At 42.8% G+C, this 18893-nt stretch overlaps 1 protein-coding gene across 1 annotated transcript; it reads left to right on the top strand.

Moving 5' to 3' along the window:
* The first annotated feature begins 5063 nt into the window (after positions 1-5063).
* LOC145046182 (uncharacterized) lies at positions 5064-5985 on the top strand. The gene is made up of 3 exons (XM_078994487.1): positions 5064-5418; positions 5511-5648; positions 5699-5985. Exons 1-3 carry the CDS (start codon positions 5064-5066, stop codon positions 5983-5985), a joined length of 780 nt encoding a protein of 259 aa, XP_078850613.1.
* The last annotated feature ends 12908 nt before the right edge of the window (positions 5986-18893 follow it).

Genomic DNA, 18893 nt, shown 5'->3' with positions numbered 1-18893 from the left:
TTTAATAATGATAAATGCACCCTTTTTTTTCTAGCTCGTCCCGGGCCATTGAGGATATTCAATTTCTTAGGACTGCCCTGAAACCTTCATACCTAACGAATCTATGTCCAACTTCTATCATTAAAAAACTTATACTAAAAGTCACAATCTTCTAACCCTTCTGTTGGGATTTGGATGTTGCGTCTTGGGCTCGTTTGTTGTTAGCCCTATTTTGTAACCGGTATGGATCTGTCCAACCATGTATTATTTTATTGTAGAGTTTTAGTATTTAAGGTGCATGCATGCATCCTTAGTATGTAACTCTTGCATTATTCTCATTATACTATTGTAAACCCTAGCTCGCCTCTACAGTGGAAGTTCTTAATCGAGCTCTGCTGAGGCGTGACTACGTTTGAATCATCAGCATTATATTGTTTATATCTTGTGTTCATTGTCTTGTTTTATATTGTTGTTTCTTCTTCATTTATTCACCTATGAAAGATCTAAACGATTTAGAGATTATATCTCAACAATTGGTATCAGAGCAGGAGGCTGTGTAATTCATACACATCTCTTCTGTTGAAAAAGTAATTAGGGTTTTCCGCATTGATTGATATTAATTGAGCCATCATTCCTCATTGTCGTATCTCATTAATTGTTGATCTTGCCCTAACGATAAATTATAAGTTTGATCTTAAGCAGGTTATCGATCAAACATTATCATAATGTCTATGGATGATTCACAATCTTATCCGATCAATATCTCCAATAGTATTGGATGACAACAAGGATTCCAATCTTGTATACCCAGGAGAATGAAGTCTGGACGCACCAATTCGAAGATTATGTAATCGGTTATGAAGATAATGGGTATTTAATTTGGGAAGCAATCACTGTTGGTCCGTTTGCTCACTCAAGCATTTCGAAAATTGTCAAAACTCAAAAGGAGCACAATCAGCTCGTGAATGATGTGAAAGACATTCCTCAAGACGAGAAAGAGAAGTTTTAGTGCAACATTAAGGCTTTAAGAATGATTAGGTTTGCTTTACAATCGGACACGTTTCGATTGGTGAGTTTATGCGCTATAGCGAAGGAGATATGGGATAGGCTGAAGGAATTATTTTCTACTGATGAAGATCTGGAGCATTCGATTCAAACTCTATTACTTTCTGAATTTGGAGACTTGAAATAGAAGCCCAAAGAGAAACTTATTCAGGATTTTGAACGATTCAATCATCTTCTTAGTAAGATGATAAAGCATGGGATTGAAATGAAAGTTATTGAGCAGAAGGTTACCTTCATGAATGGTCTTCGACCCGAATGGATGGCAGTTGTGTCTACAGTGAAGGCACACGAACAATTCAAATCCTATTCTCTGGTGAAGCTGGTGGGAATTCTGAAGTCTCATGAAAGTGTTGTGTCAATGGAAACGAATGTGGTTTCCAGCTTGGGTTCGTTAGCTCTAATTTCCAAGGGAAAAAGTGCAGTTGAAGAAGAAGAAGAACTAGATCTTGCAGACTATGACCTAACTGGTGAAGAATATGCTTTGATGGTTTCCAATCCAAGAAAGTTTATCAAAAGGAAGTTCCTCGCCAACAAGAACCGAAACTGGCAGGGAACTTATAGTTCTGAAAAAGTGAAGGAGGAACCAAAGATAGGTTCTAAGAATGAAGAATCTAAGAAGGATACGAAGATTAGTGGCGACTCAGGTTTTGATTGCCATTACTATGGAGGAAAGAACCATTTTGCCAAAGAGTGCATGCTGAAGAAGACATCAGAAAGGGTTGATGAAGGAGATGAAGAAGCGAACCTCTTGATACGATTGGAGGAGATCAAGAAAAAGAAATCAACAACTACCAATAATACCATGAATGCTTTAATTGTTTAGGGTACCAGTGTTACTGATGAGTTTGGTGGAGTTCAGGTGTGGTCCACAGATTCCGAGGACAAAGAAGTAAGAAAGCCCACTCATGGCAAGGCTCTACTGGTGAAAGAAGTGAAGGTTGAGGGAAGATGTTTGATGGTGATGAATGGTGTGTCACAGATGCGAGGATACACAACAGATGGTGGACTGGATGACGAGAAGGAGCGAGAGGACAGATTTTTCACTGCGAAACATGTCAGTGCACAGATCAACAAATGTGATGAGTTGATCAAGAAGGTACAAAATATTCTCATTTCTCAGTAAATACCCATTACAAACTATGAAAAGGAACTAAATGGATTAAAATCTAAAATTTCTAGTTTAAGTAGTAGTCTTACCCAAACTCGTGTCAGAAACTCTAACCTGACTGATCAAATTAGCAGGGTATCTTCGAACAGTGAGGAGAGGAGAATCTAGATTGTGCAAAAGGAGAAGGAATTAATGAGGTCTAGGGATGAGTCAACTATTTGCAACGAGATAATCTTAAGCTTTTAAAACAATGAAATGTTTATTGTTTAATTGTTAAAAGACTATATTTTAATATCACTCAGCTACATCTCGATTGTGAAATAGGAAAGAAGATACATCGCATGATTTTACCCTTCCTTGAGTTAAAGGAGGATGAAGTCGATGCCGAAGCTTACAACTGTGAAAATGTTGTATCTTCTGATGAAATATCTCCTGCCTACAAAATTAGTCTTGACAAAATAGAGTCCTACATAAAGTTAAAATACCATAACGACATGCTCAAAAATCTGTTGGATGAAAAAGACAAACTAAAACTGAGAACCGAAACTATATAGAAATTTGACTCGTTGAATGCCAAGTTAAGTTCAGAAAATAAAATTGATGTTGAAAATGCATCTGAACTTAATGAGGACGATGACATGAGTGAAATCTCTGCAGAGTTTGAGGTTGACTGTTCTGAATTTGTCAACAGCAAACCCAAAATGAATAAAAATCTCATTTCTGAAAACTATGTTGAGTTCGTTCGCTCATCAATTGACAAGACTAAATTCCTCAAAGAAAAAGTTGTTGTGTATCAAAAGGTTCAAACCACTCCAAATCAAGTTTACACAATTCAAGGAGTCACACCACAATAGACAACCAAACTAACAACATTGGTATCTGGTCAGCATCGATTGATAACTCCGATGAAACAGAAGGTCTTTCTCAGAAAACATCATGGAGAGTGAAGAGTAGGTATGTGGCAGAACCACTTAATGAACCTACACGATATGATGTGCCAAGCACAAGTGGTACCAAAAATCTTCAGGCGAACTAGTCATGGCATCTTGTGAGACATGTTCGTTAAAGAGAGAAAGTCATGCTCAAGTACCGAAGAAAAAGGCCAACATTCACAAAAATCCAAAACAAGTGGTAGAATGAAAGCACCAACGTAACCTGAGATACAAGAAGAATCTCACAGAAAGAAAACAATTTTGGCGATCCCAGAATCCTCATTACGTTAGGTATGAAAAGACAAATAAGTCACAAGGAGAACCAAGAGCCAATTCCAATTCACGAAAGCAGTCTCCCTTACAAGGCAAGAACAACCGAAACACGGATTTCGGCTACTACCACGAAAACAACCAAGGGCAAAGGTTTAGCTCACAAAGTCACAACAACCGAAAGGAGAGTTTTGGGCATCAGGTGATAAACAACGAAAAGGGTACTTTCGGTCCACAAAATAAAACAGGCCGAAAGGGTAACTTCAGTCCCCACGGCAATGACAGTCGAAAGGAAGCTTTTGGTCCTCAGCATGTAAGCAACCGAAAGGACAGGTTCAGTCCCAAGTCCACTTGTCAGAAGAACCGAAGGGAAGATAGTTTTCATTCTCAACCAAGGAAGAGAAATAATCAACAGTCTAATCTTGCTTCTAAACCTCTTTCTTCTTATTCTCATTCTCATTCATCTAAAGATTCAAAAGGGAAAGGAAAGCTCTTTCCAGAAAACGAAAGATGCCCAAAAGAGACCCAAAAGCATGCAAACGTCAAAACCACAAATCCTATGTCTAAATCAAATGAGTCCAAGTCAAATAAAATCAAATTTTTTACCATAAAAAGAAAATATGAAACAACACTAATAAAACGAACTTATGTAGTTGATATTTCCCTTACTATTCCTTGTCCTGTAAAAGGCTCACAAGGACCCAAGAAGCTTTGGGTTCCTAAATCTACTTGGTATTTTGTAGGTTATTCGTGACGATCAGTTCAAAGAAGAATGGTATATTAACAGTGGTTGCTCGCATCACATGAAAAGAAGAAGGGAAGAACTAAGAAAGTTTCGCTCTCTCAAGGATGGTGGAATGACGAAATATGGCAATAATTTGTTTGGAACAATCAAAGGCTACGGTATGATTACAAATGGTGATTTCTCGATAAGAAAGGTAGCATACATTAAAGGATTGCAGCACAACCTCATTAGTATCTCACAGCTGGTGGTTGGCACTGGATTAAAGGTCTCCTTTGATGATGAATGATCAGCAATCGTTGAAAAGAAGTCAAATAATATTCTGATGAAATCAAAGAGAAAGGGAGAAATGTACCCTCTAAACCTCAATCCAATTCGAGGGAATCCAGTTGTTTTCCTGCTAGTGAAGGCACACTCAGACGAAAGTTAGTTATGGCATCGAAGGCTCTTACATCTTAATTTCAAAGATATCAACAAGCTGGTGCTTGGAGATCACGTTCGAGGTCTTCCAGTTTTCAGATTTGACAAAGAACATCTGTGTGCAGCATGTGAAATGGGAAAGCAAAGTCGACAAAGTCATCCTTCTATAATCAACACAAAGGTGATAGAACCTCTAGAGCTACTACACATCGATATGTGTGGCCCTTCATCCATCGAAAGCATTGGTGGAAACAAGTATATACTTGTTATTGTAGATGATTTCTCTCGCTTCACATGGGTATTTTTCTTGAAGAAAAAATCAGAGGCCACTCCCAAGATCAAACTCTTTATAAATCAAGTAGAGGTTCAACTATGAAAAGTAGTTCATAACGTGAGAAGCAATAATGGCTTGGAATTCAAGAACAAGGATTTTGAAGACTTTCTAGCAGAGAAGGGAGCAACTCACAACTTTTCTGCTCCATACACTCCACAACAGAATGGAATCTTTGAAAGGATAAACTGTTCCTTGTGCGAAGAAGCCCGAACTATGTTGAACTTCTCTTCCTTACCTTTGTATTCCTGGGCTGATGCTATTGTTGCAGCTTGCTATACGCAAAATAGATCGTATCTGAACAAGTGCTTCTCAATCACTCCTTATGAGATCTTGAACAACCGAAATCCAAATGTGAAGTTCTTTCACGTGTTCGGCTCAGGATGCTTCATCTTCAACTCAAAGGAGAACCGAAACAAGTTTGACGCAAAGGCTGATGAAGGGATCTTTTTGGGCTACTCCTTGAACTCAAAGGCATATAGAGTTCTGAATAAATGTTCAAAGAAAATTGAAGAAACACACTATGTCACTTTCGACGACAACTATATCAAGAAGTTGAAGGCAACTGAAGGTGTTATGCAAGAAATCTTTCCAAAGTCTAGTTAAGTGATGGTGTCAATTCAAATATTTTCAAGCTATACATGCTGCTTTTCGATGAACCAGAGAGTGCTTTTAATTCCGAATCCAAGGCTAAAGATAACCAGGTCAACAATCTAAAGCGAATCATCGATGATGCGGCAAAGAAGATGGAAGAAGAACAACCGAAAGCAGCCGAACAGCCTGACTCAAGCAAACCATCCAGTGATAGTCCTTATATCAATGGGAGGGTTCGTCTCCTCCAAATCATCAAGATTCATCATTCCAGGGGGAGAATCCATCATCATCATCATCATCTCCAACCGAAAGTCAAGCCTGGGGAACGAATTCTGAGCCTGAAGAAGAGGAAGTATCATCGTTCGAGGGGGAGAATGCAAATACTAATGATGATGATACTCTATCAGAACTTGAAGAAGAGATAAATGCAGAATTGGATCCCTCTTGTGATCCAAATTACCATCCTCTCATCAAATCGACCAAAGATCATCATAAAAGTCAAATTATTGGAGAATCATCTGAAAAGGTCTTAACTCGATCATAACTGAAAGTGAAAAAAGCTGCATTATTCTCTCAAGTAGAATTTTGCATGTTAAACTCCTTCGTCTCCAAAGTTGAAGCGAAGACGGTGAATACAACTCTTGATCATTCCGATTGGGTTCAAGCCATGCAAGATGAGAATGAGTTTGAAAGAAACAAAGTTTGGCAACTTATTCCAACTCCAAAGGATGCTTTGGTTGTCGTTCTCAAGTGGGTTTTTAGGAATAAGATGGAAAAGGAAGGAAACATGATTCACAACAAGGCTCGGTTGGTTGTCAAAGGCTACTGTCAAGAAGAAGGCATAGATTATGAAGAGACCTTCACTCCAGTTGCAAGATTAGAATTGGGTTGAATCTTTCTTGATTATTGTAAGTCCCCAATCTGCTTGTGTATCAATCAGATCCGTTTGATGGTGCGGAATTCTAATCAAACGGATGATGTCAGATTAAATAGAAGAGAAAGAGAAGAAGAAAATGATGAATCTTGTATGTATTGATATGAATGAAGATCCGGATACAAGATTCACACACACACACACACACACTAACACACACTCTTTTCTCTCTCTCTCTCTAGGTCGTACACTCCTTTTCTGTTCATCAATCCCTACTCCTTACCCCTAATACCTATATATATACAAGGGGAACATGGGTCGGAGAACATGGGCCGTAAATGTGTCTACAGTCGTAAACCCGTTTACGGCCGTAAACACTGACCTGTTTACGGTCCTTTACATAAAAACACATTTTCCTAGAACAGTAAAGTATAAACCATAATATTGACCCAAAAATCTCCCCCTTGGTTTATAACTTCTTTTTCTTAATTGACCCAACAAGCTCCCCCTAAAAAGTAGCTGGCTTTTCTTGTCAATCTTTATCGAGAGCTTGGATTCAACATTAATATTCAAATTTCTATACAACTTCAAGATGAACTTGATGAATCTTCAATGAATGACTTCATCTTGAGCAGTTGGGCATTTCTTCAGAATTTGACATTGAATGCACATTGGGTGAGGATGCTTGATGTAGAGATTCTTGAAAATTGGTACTTTCAGCTTGAGAATCTTCAAAGAGAACTTCAGAGAGAAATAATCTGCTGGATCACTTCATCAGGTTTATAGATAGCAGTAGATTGATTGAGGAGGCTTCAATGCAATCCATCAAATAATCTTCAATTTCAGCTTCACCTTGCTTTTGGAGTTGAAGGATTGAATTTTGAAAGAATAATCTTCATTTCTTGCTCCTTCAAATGAGAATTCTGCGATGATCACGGATGAAGCCTTGGCTCAGAAATCTTCGACACCAACTCCATGAGTTTCATCTACACCTGAATTCATTTTTAAAACAAAACAAAACTAAAAGAAAACTTAGCACACAAATTAAAACATAAAAAAAAATATTTTTGGATTTTTTATTTTTCTGATTTTTGAATTTTTTTAGTTCTCCCCCTAAATTGTTGCATAGAGGAAAACTATGAACAAATTTTACAAAAACAAAACTATTTGGGATCAAAGTTGTGAGATAGCCTGAACTTGTTTATCAGTACCTTCACCTTCATGAATAGATTTGGTCAATTTCCGGTATTGTGGTCCATTTAAACACGAAGAGTATCAACAAACTGTTCTAAATAAACTATGTTGCTGACGATGACCACGAGTATTGTTGTCCACTTAAATTAAGCAACGAGATCTACAGACAACCTCACGGAGCCAAGTATGCAGGTAACCAAGTTTCTTGCTTTAGAATTTCCTTCTGTTCAAATAAAAAAAATAGGGATGGTGCTTCTAAGAGGAACAAAGACTTGCATGGTGCTGTCACGGGACATTCGTCGGGGTGCTGGTGGCCTTCCCCGAGACTGTTCAGGAACATCTTGATGTGGGTATACCTAAAAAATTCCTCAACCTTCGACCAGAAATGAAAGAACTTAAAGGGTATATTGACCTTTCTAAACTAAATGCTAGATCTAACAATACAAGGTAAATGATCAGAAATGCCTCTAGGCAAAAATGCCGCTTCAGTAATAGCTTATCTTTTCTCTAGCCTGGAGCCAACACTCCTAAACCTAAAGCAGTTAGCAAGAAGTTAACCATCTTTCTCAATATCCTCTACGCCTACTTTTCTTCCGAATCCAAGACTTGTTTCAAACTTTAAAGCAGTCAATCAAGTAGCACTTACCGCTATTCCCGAGGAGCATGCTGCAACAAAAGGATGGTCCCATATGCATTTCATTCTTTCTGGAAGTGAAAAAAAGAAGTACCCCCATCATAGTGAACCCCTCCTTGTGATCGGGATGAGGTAGATGCCTCCTAGCCGAGGGGGGGGGGGGACGGATCGAATTGGAGTTTCCTTAGGTAGCCACTGACCTACAGTTATCCTTAAACTTCCGTGCTTGGTGGAGAAGAAGCGAACAAAGGTACACTCGCTTGCTTTCTTGTTCTCTGTCGCAAACTGGGATCGCTTGCTAGCTACGTCAGATTGGAGCAACGCTTTTATTTCTAAGACAAGACAGGGTTGAAGAAATTTTCAGGTATACCCACATCAACATGTTCCTAAACAGTCTCGGGGAAGGCCACCAGCACCCCGACGAATGTCCCGTGGCAGTACCATGCAAGTCTTTGTTCCTCTTAAAAGCACCATCCCTATTTTTTTTATTTGAACGGAAGGAAATTCCCAAGCAAGAAACTTGGTTATCTGCATACTTGGCTCCGTTTTCTTCGAATAGAAAGCAGAGACAACAATTTAAACATTGTTAGCAATCCTCCGATTAGGATCATGAGGGAGAATAGAGTCTCCATCGAAAACAGCTCGACACCTCCAAACCCAAATATTCCATGCTATTGCACTCCACTTTTATTTTCATTCATTTTTCCTATTAAAAAAATAAAATAAAATAAAGACTCCCGACGATCTTTGACCGGGCGGGGTAGGCAGAAGTTGATCCGGTAGATCGACTAGCAGTTTCAACTACTGCTCGTGATGATGATTTTGATTAGCGAGATGTTCACTTTTACTTGGATTATGCAATAGATTTTGCATATTCTCCTCCCACGACGTGCCTAGGTATTACGTTCCAACTCATGCATCTGCCGGTAAAGTAAATCACATCCAAAGTGATGTGCACCCCCATAGAAAGAAGCACGCCCGCCCGAAGTAGCATCCTTAGACACGTCCTTATCGCGGGAGGAGAAGAGATGAAATATTTGTAGTTTCGAAGACCTTTCCATTGATAAGGCATTAAGGTCTTCTTTCGTGAGGTTTTATCCTTTTCATGTATAGATAGATCATTTATTCCAAAACCCAATAAACCTGGGAAGTTATGCCGTCTTACTCAACCACATAAAAACGACAGTGATGGATGCAATTTATAAAGTCTTGAATAAGGTCTTTGCTGGCATATTCTTAGAGTGTTCTCACAGGTTCAGGAAAGGAAGAGGGACTCAGACATTCTTTGTGTAGTGTTCTATTACTATTAATGGGTGGCTCCGCGATATCTTATGGGCACAGGCATCCCAGGTAATTCAATCTTATGGTTCTTCATTATCCGCATATGGCCTTTTTTTCCTAGGTGCTCATTTTGTATGGGCTTTTAGTTTAATGTTTTCATTTAGTGTAAGTGGTTATTGGCAAGAAATGGTTCAATTTTAATTGCACTAGAACGTGTTCCCCATTTCCTGATATACCCTGCTTATCAAGAACTTCCAAAGAACCCCTTACTTTAGGTGAGTAAACAATTATTAAGGAGGAAGTCAGATTTAGAAATGGGTGCATATGTTGTGTCCCAGGTTGGATGTATTTCAATCACGCAGAGGGGACAACATATGACTAACTAGGATAGAGGGATTGAGAGGTAGAATGTTGCATATGTCGTGTCCCAGGTCGAATCTTCCGATCACGCAGAGGGGGCATCATATGGCTAACAAATAGAAATAGTTTCATAGATAAGAAGGTGTGTAGAAATAGAGTTGCATATGTTGCATTCCTGGTTGGATCTCTTCTAATCACGCAGAGTAAGCAACATATGACTGACAGATAGAAAGCAAGAAAATAATTTCCTACATACCTACTTTATCAGAACCCCCCAGTCGCCCTATCAGAACCATAATTAAGGACATAAGTCTGTACATCAAGGAAAAGTTGAACTAATATTCTAGATGCGTATTACTTTAGTGTATCCTGTAGGTTCCCGTGTTTATCTCACTGCTGTAACACCGTAAATTTCGAAACAAATTTCTCTATTTTTATAAAAACATAATTCACTTAATATTCATAAAACAACCATGTTTGAAATTTAATCCAAGTAATACAAAAATCCCAAGATCTCAAAATCATAAAATCCCATGCGTGTGTACTAATCAAGCCGGCGCCTTCCAACGGTCATCACTAGTACCTGAAACAAATAACACCAAAGACTGTAAGCACAAAGCGTAGTGAGTTCCCTAAAATACCACATATAAGACATATTAGCCACTCGAGGCTATAACTCTGTGGGTCCGTGCACCCAAACTCTGTGAACCCTCAGGTTCTAACTCTGTAAACATGCACAACATAAATCACATAGAATAATGCAACGCAACACATAACACATATATAGCATACAAACACTGTATCACATAACTCTAATTACCTACTCAATGTAAAGTATAGTGAGAAGACTCACCTCGCGTATCTCGGTAACTCATAAGTCCCTGAAATCACTCGTGCTCGATCTCCCGATCTATAGTCCTCCTATAACACAATACGTCTCTAAATAACACTTCACAACTAAGGTTGAGTATCCCTTAACAAGTCAACATAGGTCAACACTGGTCAATGGTTAACGGTCAACTTTGACCGGACTCGGCGAGTGTACGATAGCGACTCGGCGAGTCTATGCGCCTACGCTGATTTCCCTGGGATCCTCACTTGACACGACGAGTATTCACCTAGCTCGATGAGTTCCACCTGGCATGAGTTGTGGGGCCTCCACGACTCAACTCGCCGAGTCTCAAGAACAACTCGGCGAGTTCCAGCTTGACTCAGTCCACCTGTCAACCCGCTCTGACTTTCCTTGACTCACTGAGTCAATCCCTTAACTCGGCAAGACCACTCGCTGAGTGGTGCTGGGAAATCTTCATGCTACTCGCCGAGTCTGTTCTTCAAACTCGGCGAGTCCATGCCATGCATCAACTCAAACTCATTCCTGAGGTCGGATCTGTTCCATACATTCATAGATCCGGCCTCCCCATGATAATCACGTAAAGTCCAAACCTTGGGGCTCAAACAACAACTATTTGCTCATAAATGATGTTTTAGCCCCATATCTCATAACTCTAGACCAATAACCTCATGAACCCTCATAAAGCTTAAGGAATACAGCTCTTCTGGACCTCTATGGATCTCATCTCAAGCCTTATCATGAATAGGGACGAAATGGACATCAAATCTAACCAACAAAGGGGTCAAGAAACCCTAAACCCCCATGTTCATCATAAAAACGAAAAAGGAAGGCAGGATATACCTCCAAGATGATGCTCTGAGCTCCAAAATCGCAGAATGTCCACTTCCCTTGCCTTCTCTTAGCTAGAATCTCCTTTGCCTTGCCAAACCAAGCTCCAAAGGTCAATAATGGCCTCTTTTCTCTCCCAAAATGCTCAAATCTCTTTAGGGTTTCTCTCTAGGGGTTGGTGGCCGCAAATGATGGCCATAAGCCCCTTTAAATAGGTCTTAAACCCTGGAAAGTAGGGTTTCATTAAACAGCGTGGACTCGCCGAGTCCAGACGCGAACCCGCGTCCAAAATCGCGATCCTACTCAGCGAGTTTGAGCTCCAACTCGCCGAGTCCACTCACAATTCTACAAAAATACACTAATAATAAATACCTGGAATTTCCGGGCTGTTACAATTCTCCCCCACTAGAACTAGACTTCGCCCTCGAAGTCTCGCTCTGCAAATAACTCCGGACGCTGCTCGTGCATCTCACGCTCCGGTTCCCAAGTCATCTCGGACCCATTCCGATGCTGCCACTGAACCAAAACCAAAGGTACCTCCTTGTTCCTCAGAACTTTGATTTTCCGATCTCTGATTGCCACTGGTCTCTCAGCATAATTCAGGATCGCAACCACCTGAATATCCTCTAATGGAACCACTGCCGACTCATCGGCTATACACTTTCGCAATTGCGACACATGGAAAGTGTCGTGAATCTGTCCCAACTCTGCTGGCAATTTCAATCGATAGGTTACCCTGCCTATCTTTGCGATCATTCAAAATGGACCAATATATCGGGGCCCCAACTTGCCCGTCTTCCTGAATCAAATTACTCCTTTCCAAGGAGAGACCTTCAGAAGCACAAAGTCGCCGACCTGAAACTCAAGCTCGGACCGATGTCTGTCCGCATAACTCTTCTGTCGACTCTAAGAGGTCAATAACCTGTGTCTGACCTGCTGGATCTGCTCTGTCATCTGAAGTATGATCTCAGTGTTACCCATAACGCGCTGTCCGACTTTTCCCCAGCAAATGGGGGTCTGACACCTCCTCCCACACAACAGCTCAAAGGGCGGCATACCAATGCTCGAATTATGGCTGTTGTTGTTAGAAAACTCGGCCAAGGGCAAATACGTATCCCAACTTCCCCCGAAATCCAATACACATGCTCGGATCATGTCCTCGAGCGTCTGAATCGTCCGCTCACTCTGTCCGTCTGTCTGGGGGTGATATGCGGTACTAAAATGTAGCCTAGTACCTAGCTCCTCATGGAACTTCTTCCAGAATCTGGAAGTGAAATGCACATCCCGGTCTGAGACAATCGAGATCGGCACCCCATGCCGAGATACCGTTTCCCTCACGTACATCTCTGCTAACTTTTCTGCAGACGAACTCTCGTTGATAGCAAGGAAGTGAGCGCTCTTCGTCAACCTGTCCACAATCATCCAAATTGCATCTACTCCCCTAGCAGTCCTTGGCAATTTGGTCATGAAATCCATGGTGATATGTTCCCACTTCCATTCAGGAACCTCCAATGGCTGCAACTTACCATGCGGTCTCTGTTGTTTGGCCTTAACCCTACGACAGGTTAAGCACCTCTCGACAAACCACGCAACATCCCTCTTCATACATGGCCACCAATACTCCTTCCTCAAATCCAAATACATCTTGTGGCCCCATGATGGATCGAGAATTTCGACCGATTAGCCTCTTCCATCAAAATGGTATGCGTTCCTCCCACAAACGGTACCCAAATACGCCCTTGAAAAGTCATAAGCCCTCGACAATTGGTAACGAACTCCGATACTAACCCAACAACTTGCTCTCTCTTCTCGTTCTCCGACCTCACTGCCTCAGCCTGTGCTCCTCGAATGGTGTCCAACACCGGAGTCATGAAGGTCAATCGCAAACATACATCTCGCAACGGGGCGCTTTCCGCCCTGCGAGTCAGGGCGTCGACTACTACATTAGCCTTGCTCGGATGGTACAGGATCTCACAATCATAATCCTTAACCACATCTAACCACCTCCTCTGCCGCATATTTAGGTTGGGCTGATCCATTAAATACTTCAGACTCTTATGGTCCATGTATATCGTACACCGAACCCCATACAAATAGTGACGCCAAATATTGAGGGCAAACACCACTACCCCCAACTCTAGGTCATGGGTGGGATACCTCGTCTCATGAGGCTTCAACTGCCTCGATGCATATGCTATCACATGCCCTCTCTGCATCAGCACCGCTCCCAACCCCAAGATCGATGCATCACAGTATAAAACAAAGTCCTCCATTCCCTCCGGGAGGGCTAACACCAGGGCCTCACATAACCTTTGGCGAAGCGTCTCAAAGGACGCCTGCTGCTCGGGGTCCGATGAAAAAGCGACACCCTTTCGGGTCAACCTAGTGAGTGGCACTGCGATCTTATAGAAATCCCTGATAAATCTCCGATAATAACTGGCCAACCCTAGAGAACTCCTGATCTCAGAGGGTGACCTCGTCACCTCCCAACTCATCACCGCCTCAACTTTGGCCGGGTCGACCAATATCCCTCCCTGGTTAACAAGATGTCCTAGGAACTGGACCTCTCGCAACCAGAAATCACACTTGGAGAATTTGGCATAAAGCCTCTCCGATCTTAGAACTCCGAGGATCTCCCTCAAATGCTCCTCATGCTGCTCTCTAGATCTTGAATATACCAAAATGTCATCAATGAATACAATCACTGACCGATCCAACATCGGCCTGCACACCCGGTTCATGAGATCCATGAACACAGCCGGGGCATTGGTGAGTCCGAAAGGCATCACCACAAACTCATAATGGCCATAACGCGTCCTAAACGCTGTCTTCTGGATGTCCTCTTCTCGCACCCTCACCTGATGGTAGCCAGACCTCAAATCGATCTTGGAGAACCAAGATGCTCCCTGCAACTAGTCGAACAAATTATCGATCCTCGGCAATGGGTAACGGTTCTTGACCGTCATCTTGTTCAACTCCTGGTAATCAATGCACATCCGGTGTGAACCATCCTTCTTCTTGACAAACAGAATAGGCGCTCCCCACGGCGAGCTGCTCGGCCGAATAAACCCTTTCCCCAGCAGCTCCTGAAGCTGCAAGGATAACTCTTACATCTCTGGAGGTGCAAGACGATAAGGCACCTTAGCGATAGGCGCGGCCCCCAGGACCAAATCGATACCGAACTCTACTTGCCTCACGGGAGGCACACCCGATAACTCCTCTAAAAAGACATCAGGGAACTCACGCACTATAGGAACCTCCTCCACCGACATCGGCCTCTTGGAATCAACCCGCGTATCCGACACGTACACCATAAAACCCTTACAGCCCTGCTGTAGACACTGCCTCACCCTAGCGGCTGAACAAAACGCTGATCCAGAACGGGTACCCTCGCCGTACACTGTAAGAACTCCCCCACTAGGGTCTCGTATGGTCACTAGCTGTTGCTCGCAGTAGATAACCACACCGAAACTGCTCAACTAGTCCATGCCCACAATGACATAGACATCCCCCATGGCAACAGGAACCAAATCAATCGGGAACTCAACACCAAAAATCTCGAGTACGCACCCACGAATCACCTCCGTGGCATATATCACCTTCTCGTCAGCTATGGAAACTCTCAGAGGCCGACTTAGCGCCTCGCGACTAACACTAATGTGCTGACTAAAAGCCAAAGATACAAAAGACCAACTCGCACCCGAGTCAAATAATACCAAGGCAGGTACAGAATTCACACGAAAGTACCAAGGCATAACATAATATAAGCATAATATCTCAACATTACAATAAATACACGAAAGAATACATACCATCCACGACATCGGGCGCTGCGCGGACCTCCTCCGCGGTCAACTGAAAGGCTCTCCTGCGTGCCCTCGGCGCCTCGGCCTTCACTGGCCGACTCTCGGTAGCTCTAATGGTGGCAGGGGCAGATCCCTGAGGTGCTCCCTGAGCTGATCCCCGCAACTGCAGACATTCCGCCTTCCGGTGTCCGGTCTGGTTGCAGTGAATACATACTGCAAACCCCTTGGGGAAGTCCTTGGCCATATGCCCCTCCTTGCCACATATGTAGCTAGATCCAACTCTACATACTCCATCATGACCCTTGCCGCACTTTCCACAAGTGCGGCCCTTCTGGCTCCTTGATTTGGGATCAGCGGGCTTGGCCCGCTTGGCTGCTGGCTGCAATTGTGCCAGTCACCGATCCCTCCCCTGAGACTCAGCCTCCTCTCTAGCTTGAGTCTCCAGCTCGATCTCCCTCTTCCGGGCATTTGCCTGAAGCTCAACAAATGTTTGGTACGAGGAGTTCGCCATGAACTCCCGAATGTCTCTCCTCAAGATACTCAAGTACCGGCTCATACGTGCCTGCTCAGTGGACACGTGCTCAGGGCAGAATATCACCCTCTAGTGGAACATCCTGGTAATTACCGTAACAAACTCAGTGCCCTGCTTGAGGGTCAGAAACTCCTGGGCCAAATGCTCCCTCTCCACCTGGGGAACGTACACATCTCGGAACATGGCAGTGAACCTCTCCCAAGTCACCACCACAAGCTAAGCAGGCGAAAAGTGCGCTTTCACAAACTACCACCAGTCCTTCGCTCCCAAGCGAAGTTGGTTCAGCGCGAACCGTACTCTCAAATGCTCAGGAGATGAGCAAGTGAAGAAACACACCTCTATGTCAGAAATCCATCTCATAGCCGCCACCGGGTCCTGGGTCCCATCAAACTCTGGTGGCTTCATGTTGTTGAACTCCCGGAACAGCAACGCATCACCACCCTGCGGCCTCGCAGCAGCAACAGCTGCGGTAGCCGCCGCAACAGCAGCCTCAGAAAGAGCAGCATAATGTTCGTCGAAAGTCTCAATCAACGTGGTCTTAATAGACCCGAACATCTCTGGTATCTTTGCCCTGATGGCCGCAACCACCTCCTTGTGGATGATCTGACGGATCTCCTCATCACTAGCGCCAACGCCCTCCGGCATATGACGTCTCCTCAGCATGATCAATCTTTGAAATACAACATACGATAAATTAGAATCCATTCAAGTATACTCACACTCGACAAATCATCCCTCCTTGATCCTTGGCATTCCGAAGATTCTTACTCGGACCGTACACCGCCCCGGTGCTTTCAGTAGTACGGGCCCAATACTACTGTCCACACCGTTTCAGTATACACCCCAAATCCTCCTCTTCGAATCCCAATTTCCAAGTACTTTATCACTTTCTAACAGATCTGTCATAAGCTCCTCGCTGCTACCTATTCACTCTCAAGCATCTCATAACAGCTCACCCCTCCCTAGGCTAAGGCATCACAAATCAGGGCACTCTAGTCCTAATAGGAATACCTAGCCTACTCTAGCAAGAGAATACATCATAACAATCTCATAAACATATAATATCAGGGTATTTTGGGAAATCACCATTTGGGCGCTGATTGATCGTACACACGTTTCTTCTTTGAATTTCTCTAGAAATCTTTTACTTTTAGAAAATTTGGTTATCTTTTGAAAATATTTTCCAAATCCTTAGTTTGAGTTCGAATACTCCCGAAGGTGTACCCGAATCCCTCAAACCAAGGCTTTGATACCAACTTGTAACATCGTAAATTTCGAAACAAATTTCTCTATTTTTATAAAAACATAATTCACTTAATATTCATAAAACAACCATGTTTGAAATTTAATCCAAGTAATACAAAAATCCCAAGATCTCAAAATCATAAAATCCCATGCGTGTGTACTAATCAAGCCGGCGCCTTCCAACGGTCATCACTAGTACCTGAAACAAATAACACCAAAGACTGTAAGCACAAAGCCTAGTGAGTTCCCTAAAATACCACATATAAGACATATTAGCCACTCGAGGCTATAACTCTGTGGGTCCGTGCACCCAAACTCTGTGAACCCTCAGGTTCTAACTCTGTAAACATGCACAACATAAATCACATAGAATAATGCAGCGCAACACATAACACATATATAGCATACAAACACTGTATCACATAACTCTAATTACCTACTCAATGTAAAGTATAGTGAGAAGACTCACCTCGCGTATCTCGGTAACTCATAAGTCCCTGAAATCACTCGTGCTCGATCTCCCGATCTATAGTCCTCCTATAACACAATACGTCTCTAAATAACACTTCACAACTAAGGTTGAGTATCCCTTAACAAGTCAACATAGGTCAACACTGGTCAATGGTTAACGGTCAACTTTGACCGGACTCGGCGAGTGTACGATAGCGACTCGGCGAGTCTATGCGCCTACGCTGATTTCCCTGGGATCCTCACTTGACACGACGAGTATTCACCTAGCTCGATGAGTTCCACCTGGCATGAGTTGTGGGGCCTCCATGACTCAACTCGCCGAATCTCAAGAACAACTCGGCGAGTTCCAGCTTGACTCAGTCCACCTGTCAACCCGCTCTGACTTTCCCTGACTCACTGAGTCAATCCCTTAACTCGGCAAGACCACTCGCTGAGTGGTGCTGGGCAATCTTCATGCTACTCGCCGAGTCTGTTCTTCAGACTCGGCGAGTCCATGCCATGCATCAACTCAAACTCATTCCTGAGGTCGGATCTGTTCCATACATTCATAGATCCGGCCTCCCCATGATAATCACGTAAAGTCCAAACCTTGGGGCTCAAACAACAACTATTTGCTCATAAATGATGTTTTAGCCCCATATCTCATAACTCTAGACCAATAACCTCATGAACCCTCATAAAGCTTAAGGAATACAGCTCTTCTGGACCTCTATGGATCTCATCTCAAGCCTTATCATGAATAGGGACGAAATGGACATCAAATCTAACCAACAAAGGGGTCAAGAAACCCTAAACCCCCATGTTCATCATAAAAACGAAAAAGGAAGCCAAGATATACCTCCAAGATGATGCTCTGAGCTCCAAAATCGCAGAATGTCCACTTCCCTTGCCTTCTCTTAGCTAGAATCTCCTTTGCCTTGCCAAACCAAGCTCCAAAGGTCAATAATGGCCTCTTTTCTCTCCCAAAACGCTCAAATCTCTTTATGGTTTCTCTCTAGTTGTTGGTGGCCGCAAATGACGGACATAAGCCCCTTTAAATAGGTCTTAAACCCTGGAAATTAGGGTTTCATTAAACAGCGTGGATTCGCCGAGTCCAGACGCGAACCCGTGTCCAAAATCACGATCCTACTCGGCGAGTTTGAGCTCTAACTCGCCGAGTCCACTCACAATTCTAAAAAAATACACTAATAATAAATACCTGGAAATTCCGGGCTGTTACAACTGCTCAATCTACCCGAGCATCGTATGGTCAGTCCAAACAACCCTATCTAAATCCACAATTTCAAATCCTTCGTGCCTACCAACACATTGATCATAGAGTCTAGACAACTAAGATCTAGTCCTTTACACATGTTTTAGATTGCCCATTATCAC

The sequence above is a fragment of the Lactuca saligna genome, chromosome 5 (assembly GCF_052625555.1).
Source record: "Lactuca saligna cultivar CGN05327 chromosome 5, ASM5262555v1, whole genome shotgun sequence".
NCBI lineage: Eukaryota > Viridiplantae > Streptophyta > Magnoliopsida > Asterales > Asteraceae > Lactuca > Lactuca saligna.
Note: the sequence above shows the minus strand (reverse complement) of the source record. Positions and strands in the feature narration are given on the sequence as shown.

Bases quoted from the DNA above. Each gene is read 5' to 3' on its own strand.
- LOC145046182 (XM_078994487.1), top strand. From the start codon at position 5,064: ATGTTGAACTTCTCTTCCTTACCTTTGTATTCCTGGGCTGATGCTATT. The intron at 5,419-5,510 runs GTGTTATGCAAG...TCGATGAACCAG, and splicing joins GAAGTTGAAGGCAACTGAAG to AGAGTGCTTTTAATTCCGAA. The intron at 5,649-5,698 runs GTGATAGTCCTT...CAAATCATCAAG, and splicing joins TGACTCAAGCAAACCATCCA to ATTCATCATTCCAGGGGGAG.